Raw genomic sequence first — 14,383 nt, 5'->3', positions numbered from 1 at the left:
TTTAACTAACTTGTTACAAATAACTACAAACTTGACATTGGCTAATCTTTGTAAAGCCCATGGACGTACTATACTAAACTATAGTACGTCCATGGTAAAGCCAGACGAGAGAGAGAATAAAAAGAAAAGAGCATGTGACATAAGGTGCATGAGACGGGTCTGCCCGCGAAATTCAAATTTTATTTGGTTTTTCGCAATTCGTAAACTGAAACGACAAAGTAGGCTTATGGCATTCTGATTGCGCCAATGGCAGTATTATCCTCACAAGTTTATATAAAAATCTTTAGTCGAAAGCGTCTAGTTTAAGAAATTAGTTATAGTATCGACTAATTTGTGAGTAACTCATATCAAGTTCATTATTTTGATTAATTTCTTAAACTAAACACTTTCAATTAAAGATTTTTATGTAATCCTGTGAAAATAATATTGCCATTGTAGTAATTAGAATGCCATAAGCCTACTTTGTCGTATTAGTTTACAAATTGCAAAAAACCAAATTAAATTTGAATTTCGCGGGTAGACCCTCGTCATGCACCATAAACTAAACCTTAAATACCGCTGCGTTCAAATTAAGATCAAAATAAAAACTTATGTTTCGAAACCACTTTGTTTATGGACACGTATTGGAGTCTTCTTTATTTCAATTTAACGATAAGAAATTATTTAAAAAATATTGCATATTGACATATCGCTAGACATTTAAAACATTTTAACTATTCGGTTGGGGATTAATGGAAATTCTGAATCAATTTTTTTTAGCACAACACTATTAATCAAAATATAGAGAATATTAGGTAGTAGTTAGTAGTAACTAATTATCCGGATCCGAGTTGAATCTGATATAGCTTTCCCGAGAAATTGAAATTGATAAAGGTAAACATTTAGAACAATGGTCTTCTAAGAATTTACATTTCAATCGAAGACAGTTGGAATTGCAATCTTTTTTGCATTTTTTAATGAACACTTCAATGATACGTTTTATCAACCAGTCCTGGTTTTAAAAAAAAAGAAGATTTCTGTGCTAAAATATAACGTAGATAAGTGAGTAGATATTCAATATTAATATTGTATTACACAGACTAAGAGAAAATATGGACAGAATTGTTTGCATGGGTTAGTTTCTTTGTAGGTCCATGTTCCCACGTATTCGTATGTCCCAACTATTAGTTCAATATATTCTGAGTATTCATGAATTACTAAATGAATTAAATCCAGTCATACTTCGTCGTTGCAAAGCCTTTTATTATTCGTAAAATATAATAGGTAATAGAAAGCCGGCAAAGCGCCGACTTTAAATTTTATATATAAAAAATATATAAAATATTTATTTAATGTTTTTTTATTGAAGCCTAAATACGTACCCTGGAGTGAATTCATCTTTAGACCAACAACATGGAATTCAAAAAGACTCAAAAATCTCAAATCATGTTTCATCATTTTCAATACAACTTCTACATATTCCATATTATTCTATATTAAATTTGATAAACTGCTCTTTCTTTCTTTTTAGTTAGATTTTCTAGCTGAAACTAAATTTATCTAGTAAAAAAGTACTAACGTTTGAAGACAGTTGTTATTAAAACAGAATGAGGAAATCCTTAAAAACTCACATAATATTTTAGTTCTTTCGTATCGATTTCCATTAATGTTTTCAAAATAACGTGGTGTATTTCTAGGCATCAATAATGGAATACTTTTCAGTGGGGCGTTAGTTTCCGTTAAAGTAACGTGTTAATTGGGAAATAATAATAGCCAAAATGCAGTTCTGTTATATAGTACTTTCATTCTTTTTTACTGTTTCATCATCAATCGCGGAGGATGTGAGTTGTGAGTAGTTTCAATTATACTTTTAATTATTTCTTAGAGCCACTTCTATGAACTAACTAGGTAAACCTAGTTTAGTTTTTTTAGATTTTTCGTTTTCTCACAAATACAAATAAAACTATCAAAATGTTAGAAAATTAACTAAACTATGTTAATAGTGGGTTTTAGTGTAGTAATATGGCTAATTCTATTGTACACAATCTCTAAACTAAACTAGAATGACAGTAGTTTTATGATTATCCCTTTCATAACGCTTTTTGCGAAAAAGAATTGATTAGAACCTGCCATTTAGTTAAGAGATTATGTACGACACAAGCAATAGAAAGTTTTCTGATTGCATCTATTAATTTGGTTTCACTCAATAAATATCTAATAAATTGTTGCAATAAAATATTTTCGTCTGGATTAAACGCTGAAAATGCCTTCTAGTACGGTAAAACAATTATAGTGTGTTAAAATTTAGCATTCCGTAATGAATCTATGTGAATGTCACTATTAATTTTATTGTGCGTGTTTGTAACTTTTGTTATTTTCACAGATCAAGCGTGTGTAGATAAATATTCAAGAAAAGGCTACCAGCCGTGGCAAGAATGGTCTGACCATTATACTTGTCATCGATACAGATGTGAAATTCGCGATGGAAAATATTTTATTGCAGCTGTTGGGTAAGTTGCTTATTTTTTTTTTCATATATTTGTATAACTACTGAAAATTCACACATAAGTCAGCCAATTTTGATATGACTACGAGTGTTTTTATGCAATTGAATTCTTTATAAACTATGAATTTCTATAAGTACATGTTAGTGCACTTACGATTGCTAAAATTTTGGGATGATCAAACTTATTTGAACCTTCACTAACTATATTATATTTTGAGTTTTTATTTTTGCGAAACTGAGTGACTTTTCAACCAGATAAGATAAGTATTGTATTTCCAGCTGTCGGAAACCGAAAATTCCAGAAAATGCTCTGGAATGTCATGAGTATATAGAGGATGAGAATGTTGGTATGTATAATTTAGACATTTGCTGATTTTAAGAAGTATTGTAGAAACGCGTAAGCGCTTACTTAGTGTGCAATTTTACATTTCACCAAATACGTTGATATAATTTGACTTGGACTACTCCAATATTCAAATAAAACGTACCTTGATGCCCTTGTTTTGAAGATCAAGTTCATCCACATACTTATCTACAGTTAGCGCCCCACACTCAAATTAAAATCACTGGTACTAAAATTTTGACTTTAAATCAAGGATCATAAGGTCTATTTTACCCTGACGGTATTGTGTTTCGATGTTATACTAACGGTGACAGCACGCGTATTTTATGTGTTTCTACGAAAACTTCTGTAAATTGGGGAAAAAAAGATTACAGATTTAACATTTTGTTATACTAATTTAGAATTTCCGACGTGTTGTGCCCGTCTAAGATGCGTGGTGGAAATGAACGGCGAAAGAATCGTACAAACTAGAGGACAGCCTGGGGAATTATTTCCAGACAAGTAAGGATTTCTGTGAATCTCCTCTTTAAAACTACCTTCTATTTGGTATTTGACCCAATTTGATTGTTATCCACTAAATTAATACATTATTTTGTATTGTTCGACATAACTACGTACTAGCACCTCTACAGAAAAATCTACCTATCTATCGTTTACCCTTTAAAATTTAAATAATGTCTTTGTTGTGGCAAACTTGTGGCACTGCTATAGATGTTCTATTTCATTGGCTATTTTTGTGTAAATGCACACATACACATTGTTATATTGAGCGTGGCACTGAATTTCGACCCTGACGGGGTTTACATTACGCACATAAAATATGCGTTAACGCTTAACGCTTCACTCGCTACTAAGGTTGAGTGGTCTTCCTGAAATAGAATAAGTTCGGTACCATAGTAAGACTCTACCACCGGTTCGAAAAACAGATTCTATTGTGAAGAGCCGAAAAGAAACTTCGCATTTAGTAACTCTTTTCAAAACTATTAAACCATTTCTCGTCTCAACTACTATTTTGACTGATTTTGGACAGTTTTTAACACAGAAATAACTTGGGTCTTAGAGACTCTCTCCACACTCACTACTCTCATATTGTAGACCATGGAAAGGCCAACAGAACGAGCCCAACCCAGCAGTAGTAGGAATGCAGGGGATCCAGCAGAACACTGTCAGTGGCGAGCCTCAGACGCAGTCAGCACCCGGCATCTTCAATAGCAGAGGCGCAGGCAAGCCAAGTAATTATTATTAGACGTTAGTAGGGTGTACTTACTTTGACATATGAATAGATTTACTATATAGAATTCCTATATAAATGGTTCCTTTTTACAAGCTTTCATTTAATTTACCGTGATAGTATGTGGTCAAATCTTGCAACAAATTAATTTAAGACCAGTTCCCCAGACGTTTATTAGGGCATAGCTGCTGATGCAAAATCAAAAACAGTTAGGTACTCTGAGAAATTCACTTACGGCCCGTTCCTATATTCAATCTATCTGTCTATAAGTTACTAACAAAAGTAGTTATTTGTCAACAAGACTACAAAATTGATAAAATAACGTTGCTAAATAACTTGCCGATAGATTAGAGATAGATAGATTGAATATAGGAATTGGCGGTTAGTTTATTTACTTTAACCAGTTTAAATAAAGCGTCAATTTCATTAATAGCGAACGATATTCCCGACAGTGGATGGCAACGATATTAGCGGACGTCGCTACGTCGATCCCTATCCCGGCCAGCAACTGCAAGAGTCACCAAGAAAGAAGCGATCTACTATCTACCCATTGTTCGATCGGAGCTCCATCCGTGAGACACGCACTTACCCTCATCATATCAAAGTGAATGGCTATTCACCTGAAAGATACACGTCATATTTCCCTTATACTGTTAAAGCTACGTCTAATCTTAAATTTCATATGAATATGTCGTAATAACACATACAAAATTATAAAAATTACTTGACTAAACTAAAGAGAAAAGTTAAAAAGGGGAAAATACGTCCAAATTAGCTGATGGGTGTAATAGCTTCGTTTTAACGAAATTAATTTAATAATGATCCATCTAACTTTTTCCTTTAGTTTGGGGTGCTCAGTGGTTATTTTCAAATGTTTATTATCAATGCATTTTTTAATGTTAGTTTGTAGCTTTTATTTATTGTTGCTTTATTTACTTATACAGTGTAAACTCCATGTAACGTCACTCTATTTAACGACAAACTCCCTTAAGCGTCGAAATCAATTGGCTTCGGTTGGTTTAGCTTGTCTTTCATACCATGTTTCACTCTACATAGCATTACACCCACTCTCAATAACGACAACAATTGAGTAATAAAAAGTACCTTTTAAGTTGCTAAAATTAGTAAAAACTGCGCAGCTGTGTACGATCTATTGTCGCTTTATTATCCTAGCCCGCAATAAACTCGACTGTCGGCATCATGGATACCGAACATTCTAAGAAATTCGTTCTTTTGTTTACAAATTGGGATTGCTTGTACGTTTACAGTGTACACTGTTGTTGACCATGACTCATAAGTAGGAGTCATGGATTATCTATACCTTATCATATTCTTAGTTGCTCACAAACTTTCTAGCGTTCAAATAACATTCTTTTTTATGCACATAAATAAACTTTTTCTTTTTCTAATTCTGATGTTTCTTCTCTCCATTTAACGACAACTCTCTATAACGCCATAAAATGCACAGTCCCTTCGGTGTCGTTATATAGAGTTTATACTGTATTTTGATTGTGTAATAAAAGTTTTTTTACAGATTTTTTGTTTTATTTCTTTATTTTTTTTTTAATTTAGTTAACTAATTATAGTTAGGTTAGTTAGTTACTTATCGAAAGCAAGAGTATTAATATCTTAAGTATAGAATAATTAAAATTGAACGCATCCTATTCTTGTTTTATATGCTGAAGTCTCTGTCACCTGTCTGGCTGTCAATGTCAATTAAACGTCTAATGACATTTTTGTGGTGTTTTTGTGTACGAATTTATTTATTGAAATATTCCTCCGTTTTCTTCAAAATAAGGAAAAATTAGTAAAATTAAACTATAAAGTACTAAAAAAAACATTCTTACAACAATTTGGAATGCCGTCTCATAAATTACAACACATACAGACCTGTTACGGGCATATAACAAAACATAATGCAAAGTGATTTTTAACTTCCTTTAACTTAAAAAATGTGTTTACAATGACTCTTGTGACTACTTTACGTTATTTAGCACTCGCTGTGAGACTTAAAACTAACTTAAATGAACTACTGAATTAAATAATTCAATACTTACTTCGTCAAAGATGAACAACAATGCGAAACATGGTCGCCACTTAAGATCTGTTCATCTGTAAGGGGTAACCCAATGCTGCATCTACCGGTGTGGGGTCTCCAATCAAGCAACATAATATTTATTTATGAAGCGTTAAAGTGGCAAAAGCATTATGGAGCCTGAAAAGCCCTTTGCCTGCAGTATGCCAGATTGTGGCATGACTTTCACGAATGAGGACCACCTACACGTCCACACAAAGAAGCATGACATGGTGCTGCAGTTAGGAATGGGGCAGAAGGCTGCTTTCGTTGGTAGGTACAACTTTTTAACTGACTTCACGTTACAGTTGCTACGTAGGTTTTACACCAGGCATAGCATATGATAATACATAAAGCCACTAAAATAAGATATAAAAGAATTTTAAAATAATACTAACCACAAGCACTAAAAATTTTAAAATTTAATTTATTACTGAATATATTATTATAAAATAGAATATAGTTATATTCAAGTAAACTTTTAAAAGTGCTTAGTCATCAAGATAATTTACATTGAGTTTAATGCACTTAGTTCTATAATATTTTTGAAGTCAGTACTAATGTGGAGTCACAGAACAATGTGAAGAGTAGACGGTTCAAGTGGCATGACAATTCTAATTTGTTTGTATTTGCAGCTGACCAAACCCCAACACCCACCAGGTTTATAAGGAACTGTGAGGAGGTTGGGCTGTTCCAGGATCTTCAAAATGTGGCCGTCAACCCTTTTGATGAGGGGTTCAAGAGAGCTATGGAGACTAAGTGAGTGCTACAGGCAGACCATAGGTCCCTGCGGTAGTGACGCGGTGCAGGAGGGATGTGACGATGTGACCTTGACCACAATCACACCTGATGGAAAGTGATGATGTGGTCTAAGATGGGACGTGCTTACCTAGAAGGTGCCTGTTCACTCTTGTTTTAAAGATACCTGCATTGTAATTGTAGGAAACACAGATCGCGGAAGAGTATTTCAAACCTTAGCCATGCATATGAGGAATGATGATGCAAAATGTTTTCTGCGTGTTATAGATGGAATGTCAACGACATAAGGATGGAAACTCGTCAACTTATGACATCACCCTCCCATTTCAAAGAAAAACATCTTCAATTACTTATTTGTTCATTTAAAAACATGTGATAGATATAAGACAAGTTTGGTCTGGTGGGAGGCTTTGGCTGTGGCTAGTTACCATCCTATTAGCTAAGCCGCACCACCATGCGATTTAGCATTCCCGTACAATGCCGTGTAGAAACCGAAGAGTTTGATAAAAACTGCCATACTCTTCCAGGCTAGCCTGATTCCATCTTAGACTTCATCATCACTTACCACCAGATGAAATCACAGTCAAGGGCTGACTTGTATCTGAATAAACATAAAAAAAAGACAGCAGAGGAAACCACAGTTGGTTTTTTAAAAACTTTTTAAATTACTCGTTTAATCTTTTTAGACATGGAATGCACACACTGGAAGGTCCATCGTCCAATGAGGATCTCCTGCACACTCCACATTTAGTGTTTCCACTGGAATCTGGTGACTGCACCCTCTACACTGCTAACAACCAGAGGAACATCACTATTAGCAGGTAATATCACACTAATATTATATAGGCGAAAGTTTGTGTGTATGTATGTGTGTGTGTTTGTTACTCCTTCACGCAAAAACTACTGGACGGATTTGGCTGAAAATCGGAATGAAAATAGAAAATATCCTGGATTAGCACATAGTTTACTTCTAAACCTGGAAAGTCAAAGCGTTCCCATGGGATTTCGAAAAACTTAAATCCACCCAGACGAAATCGCAGGCATCAGCTAGTTAAATAATATTAATTACTAGCTGATGCCCGCGACTTCGTTCGCGTGGATGTAAGTTTTTTTAAAATCCCGTGGGAACTTTATGATTTTCCGGGATAAAAAGTAGCCTATGTGCTAATCCAGGGTATAATCTATCTCCAGTCTAAATTTCAGGCAAACCCGTGCAGTAGTTTTTGCGTGAAGGAGTAACAAACATACACACATACCTACATACACACAAACTTTCACCTTTATAATATTGGTGTGATAATTGTTTCAGATCATCAAGTGACGAATCTGGCGCCGTCAAAGAATACGAAACGACTAAAATATCCAAACTAACCAATGAAGTGACAACTATAAGTCGAATCGTAGGCAAAGACGATGTGTCTATCGTAAGACATGAAGAAGGCACCAAAAACAAAGACATATTAAACGAAACCTCAGTTTCCTATACGAATAACGTAATAATCCATAGCAATGTAGAAATAAGACATGACATAAACATAGACACGAAGAAAGTAGCCAATAACAATGATTCCATAATAAAAGACCCATTAAGTATAGATGGATTAATTAAATTTAATGATAATAATAAACTGAAAGATGCACCGCCTATAATGTCTCAAAAATCATTAGACTTTGTTGTTGATAGTCTAACAACGGAACCTGTTAATCGTGAAGAAAGTTTACCTAAAAAAGTTAAACGTAACCCTGATAACAATGATAGTTTAGACGATAAAGATAACTCAAAACGTAATGTTGATAATACAAATAAAGTTTCCAACGAAAAAGATAAAAATATACCAAAATTTGCCAATGATCTTGAATACGAAGTCATAATTAAACTACCAAATGGTAAACATGTTAGAATGAAAGCTGTAGACGAAATAGAAAAACCGATAAGCGCTAAAGAAAAATTAAAAATTGAACTAAGGAATAAATTACAGAAACCTAACGTATCTAATCCACTTCCCCAAAATATAGTACCCATAAGTACTGGGACTTTAATACCTGTTACTATAGTGAATCCAAACTTAGCTTTGAATCAGACAATGAATCCCACATTTTTGAATCAAGGGTTGCCAATCTTCCAGAAAATACCCATCCAACCTGTAACTATTGGTGTAAAAAATGATTTCAAACCTGTAAAGAGAAGAGTTATATACGAAACTGTTAAAAATATAGCAAAGGATAAATATAATGAAACAGAATTAAATGTAAATGAAACACATGTATGTAATACAAATAAATGTAAAGAAACAGAATTAAATGTAAATGAAACAGATGTATGTAATGCAAATAAATGTAAAGAAACAGAAATGAATGTGAATGAAAAAGATTGCTATGTGAGAAATGTGAAAAAAAGTAATACTAAAAAAAATTCACTATCGATTTTGGAAAGTCATAGTGCAGCATCAAAAAGATACAGGTATTTTTTTTAAATATTAATCCATAGGTACTAATCCATACTAATATTATAAATGCGAAAGTGTGTCTGTCTGTCTGTCTGCTACGTTTTCACGGCCCAACCGCTGAACCGATTTTAATGAAATTTGGTACAGACTTGGAATACATTCCGGGGAAGGACATAGGCTACTTTTTATCCCGGAAAATCAAAGAGTTCCCATGGGATCTAAAAAAATCGAAATCCACGCGGGCGAAGCCGCGGGCATCCCCTAGTATTTATTATAAATGCGAAAGTCTATCTGTTTGTCAGCTTTTCATGATCCATCTATTTAAACATTCTGACAAAATTTTTACAGAATCCAGAGTATTTTTTATCATAGAAAATTAAAATAGTTCCCACAGGATTTTTAAAGACCTTATTTCACATGGGGGTGACATAGTCAACTTTGACCAAACCCCCCAAAAAAAAAAGAAATTCATGTGGGTGAAGTCATGTATTATCTTCAGGTATTCGATTGCGTCCCGTATACGGATATAGACTACATTTTATAGCGGAAAATCGAAGAGTTCTCTTTGGATTTAAAAAAAACCCCTAAATCTATGTGGACAAAGTCGCGGGTATTAACTCGTCTATATCTATACTAATCTATACTAATAAATAAAATTGGAGTGTCTGTCTGTAATTTCAAAATAACTACCTCATATAAAGCTCATATGGTTATTTGAACGATACCATAACCGAATCACACGTTTTTAAAATTTTTGTCTGTCTGTCTGTCTGTCTGTCTGTCTGTTTGAAAAGGCTAATCTTCGGAACGGCTGAACCGATTTTAACGTGACTTTCACAGACAAGTAGAGGATTCATCAAGGTGTAACATAGGCTACTCTTTTAACCGACTTTCAAAAAAGGAGTTGTGTTTTTCTACCTATGTATACCGAAATCTCCGAGATTTCTGAACCGATTTGCGTAATTTTTTTTTTAATTGATAGAGGAACTTTGCGACATTGCCCTATAAAAATTTGGATTCCAACTCCTCAATCCTGATGCTGCTGGGGATCTGATCACCAAAGTGGATGGGATTTAGAAACTGTCGTCGGTTATAAATTGATATTGAAGGTATATTTACCAAGTAAAGACTTTGTCGCGGGGTATGGATAGACTACTTTTGTCCTGGGAACTCAAAAGTTCCCACGGGATTTCTAAAAACCTAAATCCACGCGGGCGAAGCTGCGGGCATCAGCTAGTATAATATATAATTAATCATATCCCTTCCTTTTGACTTTGCTGTAGTCGGGTAAAAACAAAAAACTGACTGACTGATACTAACAATATAATATTTTTTAAGGGAAAGATTAAAACAAACAATGCAAAAACAGATAGAAGAAAACATAAATCTACGCAAGATGAACCGAATACTGGCTCATGAGAAGGCGGTACTACAACGCTTCATCACACAGCATCTCAAGGACTGCCCCAATGGACCACATCTCAGTCGTGAGTACATCACTATCACTGCATCACAACTACCCCATCACTATCATAAATACATCATCACTATGTCATCACTATTCACTATATGATCACTACATCATTACTATTTCATCACTATACCATCACTTAATCATAAATACTGAACCGAAGACTGGCTCATGAGAAGGTGGTGCTGCAACGCTTTATCACACAGCATCTCAAGGACTGCCCCAATGGACCACATCTCAGTCGTGAGTACATCACTATCACTGCATCACAACTAACCCATCACTATCATAAATACATCATCACTATGTCATCACTATTCACTATATGATCACTACATCATTACTATTTCATCACTATACCATCACTTAATCATAAATACTGAACCGAAGACTGGCTCATGAGAAGGTGGTGCTGCAACGCTTTATCACACAGCATCTCAAGGACTGCCCCAATGGACCACATCTCAGTCGTAAGTACATCACTATCACTGCATCACAACTGCCCCATCACTATAACTATCATAAATACATCATCACTACGTCATCACTATTCACTATATCATCACAATATTGTCACTATTATCACTATTTCATCGCAATATCATCACTATATCATCATTACATCATAACTACTGATCAAACATAAACCTACGTAAGATGAACCGAAGACTGGCTCAATAACGCTTCATCACACAGCATTTCAAAGACTGTCCCAACTGTCACTACTATATTATCATCAGTACATCTACAGTCACATACACGTCTGCCTGTCTGTCTGTCCGACTGTCCATCTGCCTGTCTGTCCATCTGTTGTGTCTGTCAAAAAAACCTATAGAGTACTTCCCGTTGGCCTAGAATCATTAAAGGCAGGTAGGTAGGTCTTATAGCCCAGTATAGGAAAAATCCAAAAATCGTGAATTTGTGGTTACATCACAAAACCGACCTACCTACCTGCCTTTCATGATTCTAGGTCAACGGGAAGTACCCTGTAGGTTTTCTTGACAGACACGACGGACGGATGGACGGAACGGACAGACAGACAGACAACAAAGTGATCCTAAAAGGATTCTGCTTTTCCTTTTGAGGTATGGAACCCTAAAAATCACTTTTATTTTATTTTCTCTCAACTTTGTCTTTACTTTTCCTTCAACCTTAGTTTAAACCTAATTGTTTTTATTTTTGTTCCAGGTACTTTACAAGAGAAATTGCAGAGCTTAAATAATTGCATTCACATGGATTGATGAATATTTTAACTATTGTACTATAATTATAATTACTCACATCATTTTAATATAATTATTATGACTAAATATTAATTTACGAAGTCGTTTTATTTATTAGTAGGTACTCGTAATATCTTTAGCCTGGCCTCAAACGTTCGGTTTCCGAATTTGGTTTCAAGATCAGAAATTTAGATTCGGAATTCCATGAGACTAGCGCAAACGTCCGGTTTTTTCATTCGGAATTTTATACGACTTCATGTATAAATTACATACCTATGGATTAAAAAATATAAAAAATATTTCCCTGCTTCAAAACGTTTCTGATTTTAAATCACATCACACTAATATTATAAAGGAGAAAGTTTGTATGTGTGTGTGTGTGTATGTTTGTTACTCCTTCACGCAAAAACTACTAGACGGATTGGGCTAAAATTTAGAATGGAGATAGATTACACCCTGGATTAGCACATAGGCTACTTTTATCCCGGAAAATCAAAGAGTTCCCACGGGGTTTTTAAAAAACCTACATCCACGCGAACGAAGTCGCGGGTATCAGCTAGTAATATATAAAAAACAAAAATTTAAAAAAAAAAACATCAAAGTCTGAGCTGTTCCTGAGGACTTCCGACGAAAATGTTTCGTTTACTCCACTAGTATGTATAGAGACGCTTTGAAAGCACATATTATAAACTGTATACTAATATTATAAATGCGAAAGTGTGTCTGTCTGCTTATCTTCCACCACCAATTTTGACGATTTGGTACAAAGATATCTTGCATCCCGAGAAACTTTTGTCGAGGAAAATCAATCAGTTCTAAATAAAGAATAGAAAAATCAGTCAAGTCCGAGTCGGAGTAGCATACGAAGGATTCCGTACCATCTCACAAGATGTAAATATAAATAAATAAATAAATGAATCTTTATTATCTTGACAAAACAGTGTTTACAAACTATAGTGAGGCCCTGCCTCCTGATGAAGTGAAAACTGTGTTTCAGGAGGCAGAAATATGAACCTATTCTTTAAATTTTTTTATTTGCATGGTGGCCATCTTGAAATTTGCCATCGCGGTTTTTAGGGATCCGTGCCCGAAGAGTGCCGACGAGACCCAGTTACTAAGCGAGCTGTATTTCATGAACCGTAACACGTATTTCATGACCGTAATAGGTAGTAAGTTAAAATTTTCACAAAGTACGACGTACGACGACCTTCCTGGAGTAGTGAGCGCTGTGGTCTTATTAGTGGAAGGTCCCGGGTTCGATTCTCGGTAGGCAACTGGCAAAGCCGTGCCGTCAAGCGATTTAGCATTCCGGTACGACACCGTGTAGAATAACTAAATACCAAAGGGATATAGGTTTAATAAAAACTGCTATACCCCTACCAGGTTAGCCCACTTCCATCATACAGTGCATCATCATTAATCACTTACCACCAGGTGAGATTGCAGTCAAGGGTTAACTTGTATCTGAATTTAAAAAAAGTGTGTATTACTATTGCCGCTATTATAGCAACAAATAATACAGACAGACGGACGAACAATCGTGGCTTAGTAATTAGGACCCCTTGGCAACCTTCGGGTACGGATTACGGAACCCTAAAAAATTGTGGTGTATCTTCAATAAGAATTCTGAGAATTTCCACCCGAACAAAACCGGGGGTCAAATTAAGCTAATAATAACTAATAACTAAAAGACAATGGATTAAAAAAGGGCATTTATGAATTGAGCAGTTTTCCGCATAGCGGCACGGGCGCATGGCGCAGTATTGCTGGATTGGATGTGTTGCCAGCGCACAAATACTGCCTGCTTTTAGGGAAATTTATTTTCACGTTCTAACATGGTATCAATATTTAATGGGCCAGTTTATTACTACCCGACTGTGGTAAAGCCAAAAGGAAGGGTTATGATTTTAGCAGTCTATGTATGTATGTACTATTTTTTTTCGACATTTTGCACGATAAATCAAAAATTATGCATAAAAATAAATAAAAACCTGTTTTAGAAAGTACAGGTAAAACCCTTTCATACGATACCCCACTTGATATAGTTATATTACTTTGAAATTTATAACACATTTTAATTTTTTTTGTGATGTATCCACAAATTTACGGTTTCGGATTTTTTCCTTTAGGTACTTGTGCTACAAGACAACCAAGTAGTTAAGTCAACGGAAAGCACACTATAGGTCTTCTTGACAGACACGACAGATGGACAGACAGACAAACAGACAACAAAGCGATTCTATAAGGGGTCCGTTTTTCCTTTTGAGGTACCGAATCAAAGGAAAGGAAATCTCGGGTAATTTGAAATGGGACAATTTTAGTTCGCGTGTAGCAATACTGGCTCAGTACG

At 34.9% G+C, this 14,383-nt stretch overlaps 2 protein-coding genes across 8 annotated transcripts; both read left to right on the top strand.

Moving 5' to 3' along the window:
- The first annotated feature begins 683 nt into the window (after positions 1-683).
- Positions 684-4,994, top strand: LOC123879178. 5 transcript variants are annotated; one of them, XM_045926770.1, is made up of 7 exons: positions 684-873; positions 1,702-1,827; positions 2,363-2,489; positions 2,765-2,832; positions 3,230-3,329; positions 3,924-4,060; positions 4,512-4,994. In XM_045926770.1, the coding sequence occupies exons 2-7, from the start codon at positions 1,758-1,760 to the stop codon at positions 4,754-4,756; spliced, it is 747 nt and encodes a 248-aa protein (XP_045782726.1). In that variant the 5' UTR covers positions 684-873; positions 1,702-1,757; the 3' UTR covers positions 4,757-4,994. The 5 variants fall into 5 exon arrangements, with proteins under 5 accessions (XP_045782726.1, XP_045782727.1, XP_045782722.1 ...); XM_045926771.1 differs by having other exon boundaries at positions 1,677-1,827; positions 3,924-4,051; XM_045926766.1 differs by having other exon boundaries at positions 1,677-1,827.
- Positions 4,995-5,687: 693 nt separating this feature from the next.
- Positions 5,688-12,130, top strand: LOC123879163. Of its 3 annotated transcripts, none has more exons than XM_045926744.1 (7): positions 5,688-6,406; positions 6,769-6,892; positions 7,579-7,713; positions 8,202-9,115; positions 9,170-9,353; positions 10,678-10,826; positions 11,999-12,130. In XM_045926744.1, the coding sequence occupies exons 1-7, from the start codon at positions 6,268-6,270 to the stop codon at positions 12,049-12,051; spliced, it is 1,698 nt and encodes a 565-aa protein (XP_045782700.1). In that variant the 5' UTR covers positions 5,688-6,267; the 3' UTR covers positions 12,052-12,130. The 3 variants fall into 3 exon arrangements, with proteins under 3 accessions (XP_045782700.1, XP_045782699.1, XP_045782698.1); XM_045926743.1 differs by having other exon boundaries at positions 8,202-9,121; positions 9,176-9,353; XM_045926742.1 differs by having other exon boundaries at positions 5,755-6,406; positions 8,202-9,353.
- Positions 12,131-14,383: the final 2,253 nt, after the last annotated feature.

The sequence above is a fragment of the Maniola jurtina genome, chromosome 27 (assembly GCF_905333055.1).
Source record: "Maniola jurtina chromosome 27, ilManJurt1.1, whole genome shotgun sequence".
In the NCBI taxonomy this organism is placed as follows: Eukaryota; Metazoa; Arthropoda; class Insecta; order Lepidoptera; family Nymphalidae; genus Maniola; species Maniola jurtina.
The sequence above is the reverse complement of the archived record's forward strand: the minus strand, read 5'-3'. Positions and strand labels throughout refer to the sequence as shown.

What these genes read in the sequence shown, in the direction of transcription:
- LOC123879163 (XM_045926742.1), top strand. Translation starts at nt 6,268, where the DNA reads ATGGAGCCTGAAAAGCCCTTTGCCTGCAGTATGCCAGATTGTGGCATG. An exon ending in AGGAACATCACTATTAGCAG is followed by an intron (nt 7,714 to 8,201) that starts GTAATATCACAC and finishes TAATTGTTTCAG; the next exon opens with ATCATCAAGTGACGAATCTG. An exon ending in GCAGCATCAAAAAGATACAG is followed by an intron (nt 9,354 to 10,677) that starts GTATTTTTTTTA and finishes ATATTTTTTAAG; the next exon opens with GGAAAGATTAAAACAAACAA.
- LOC123879178 (XM_045926770.1), top strand. Translation starts at nt 1,758, where the DNA reads ATGCAGTTCTGTTATATAGTACTTTCATTCTTTTTTACTGTTTCATCA. An exon ending in TATTTTATTGCAGCTGTTGG is followed by an intron (nt 2,490 to 2,764) that starts GTAAGTTGCTTA and finishes TTGTATTTCCAG; the next exon opens with CTGTCGGAAACCGAAAATTC. An exon ending in TATAGAGGATGAGAATGTTG is followed by an intron (nt 2,833 to 3,229) that starts GTATGTATAATT and finishes ATACTAATTTAG; the next exon opens with AATTTCCGACGTGTTGTGCC.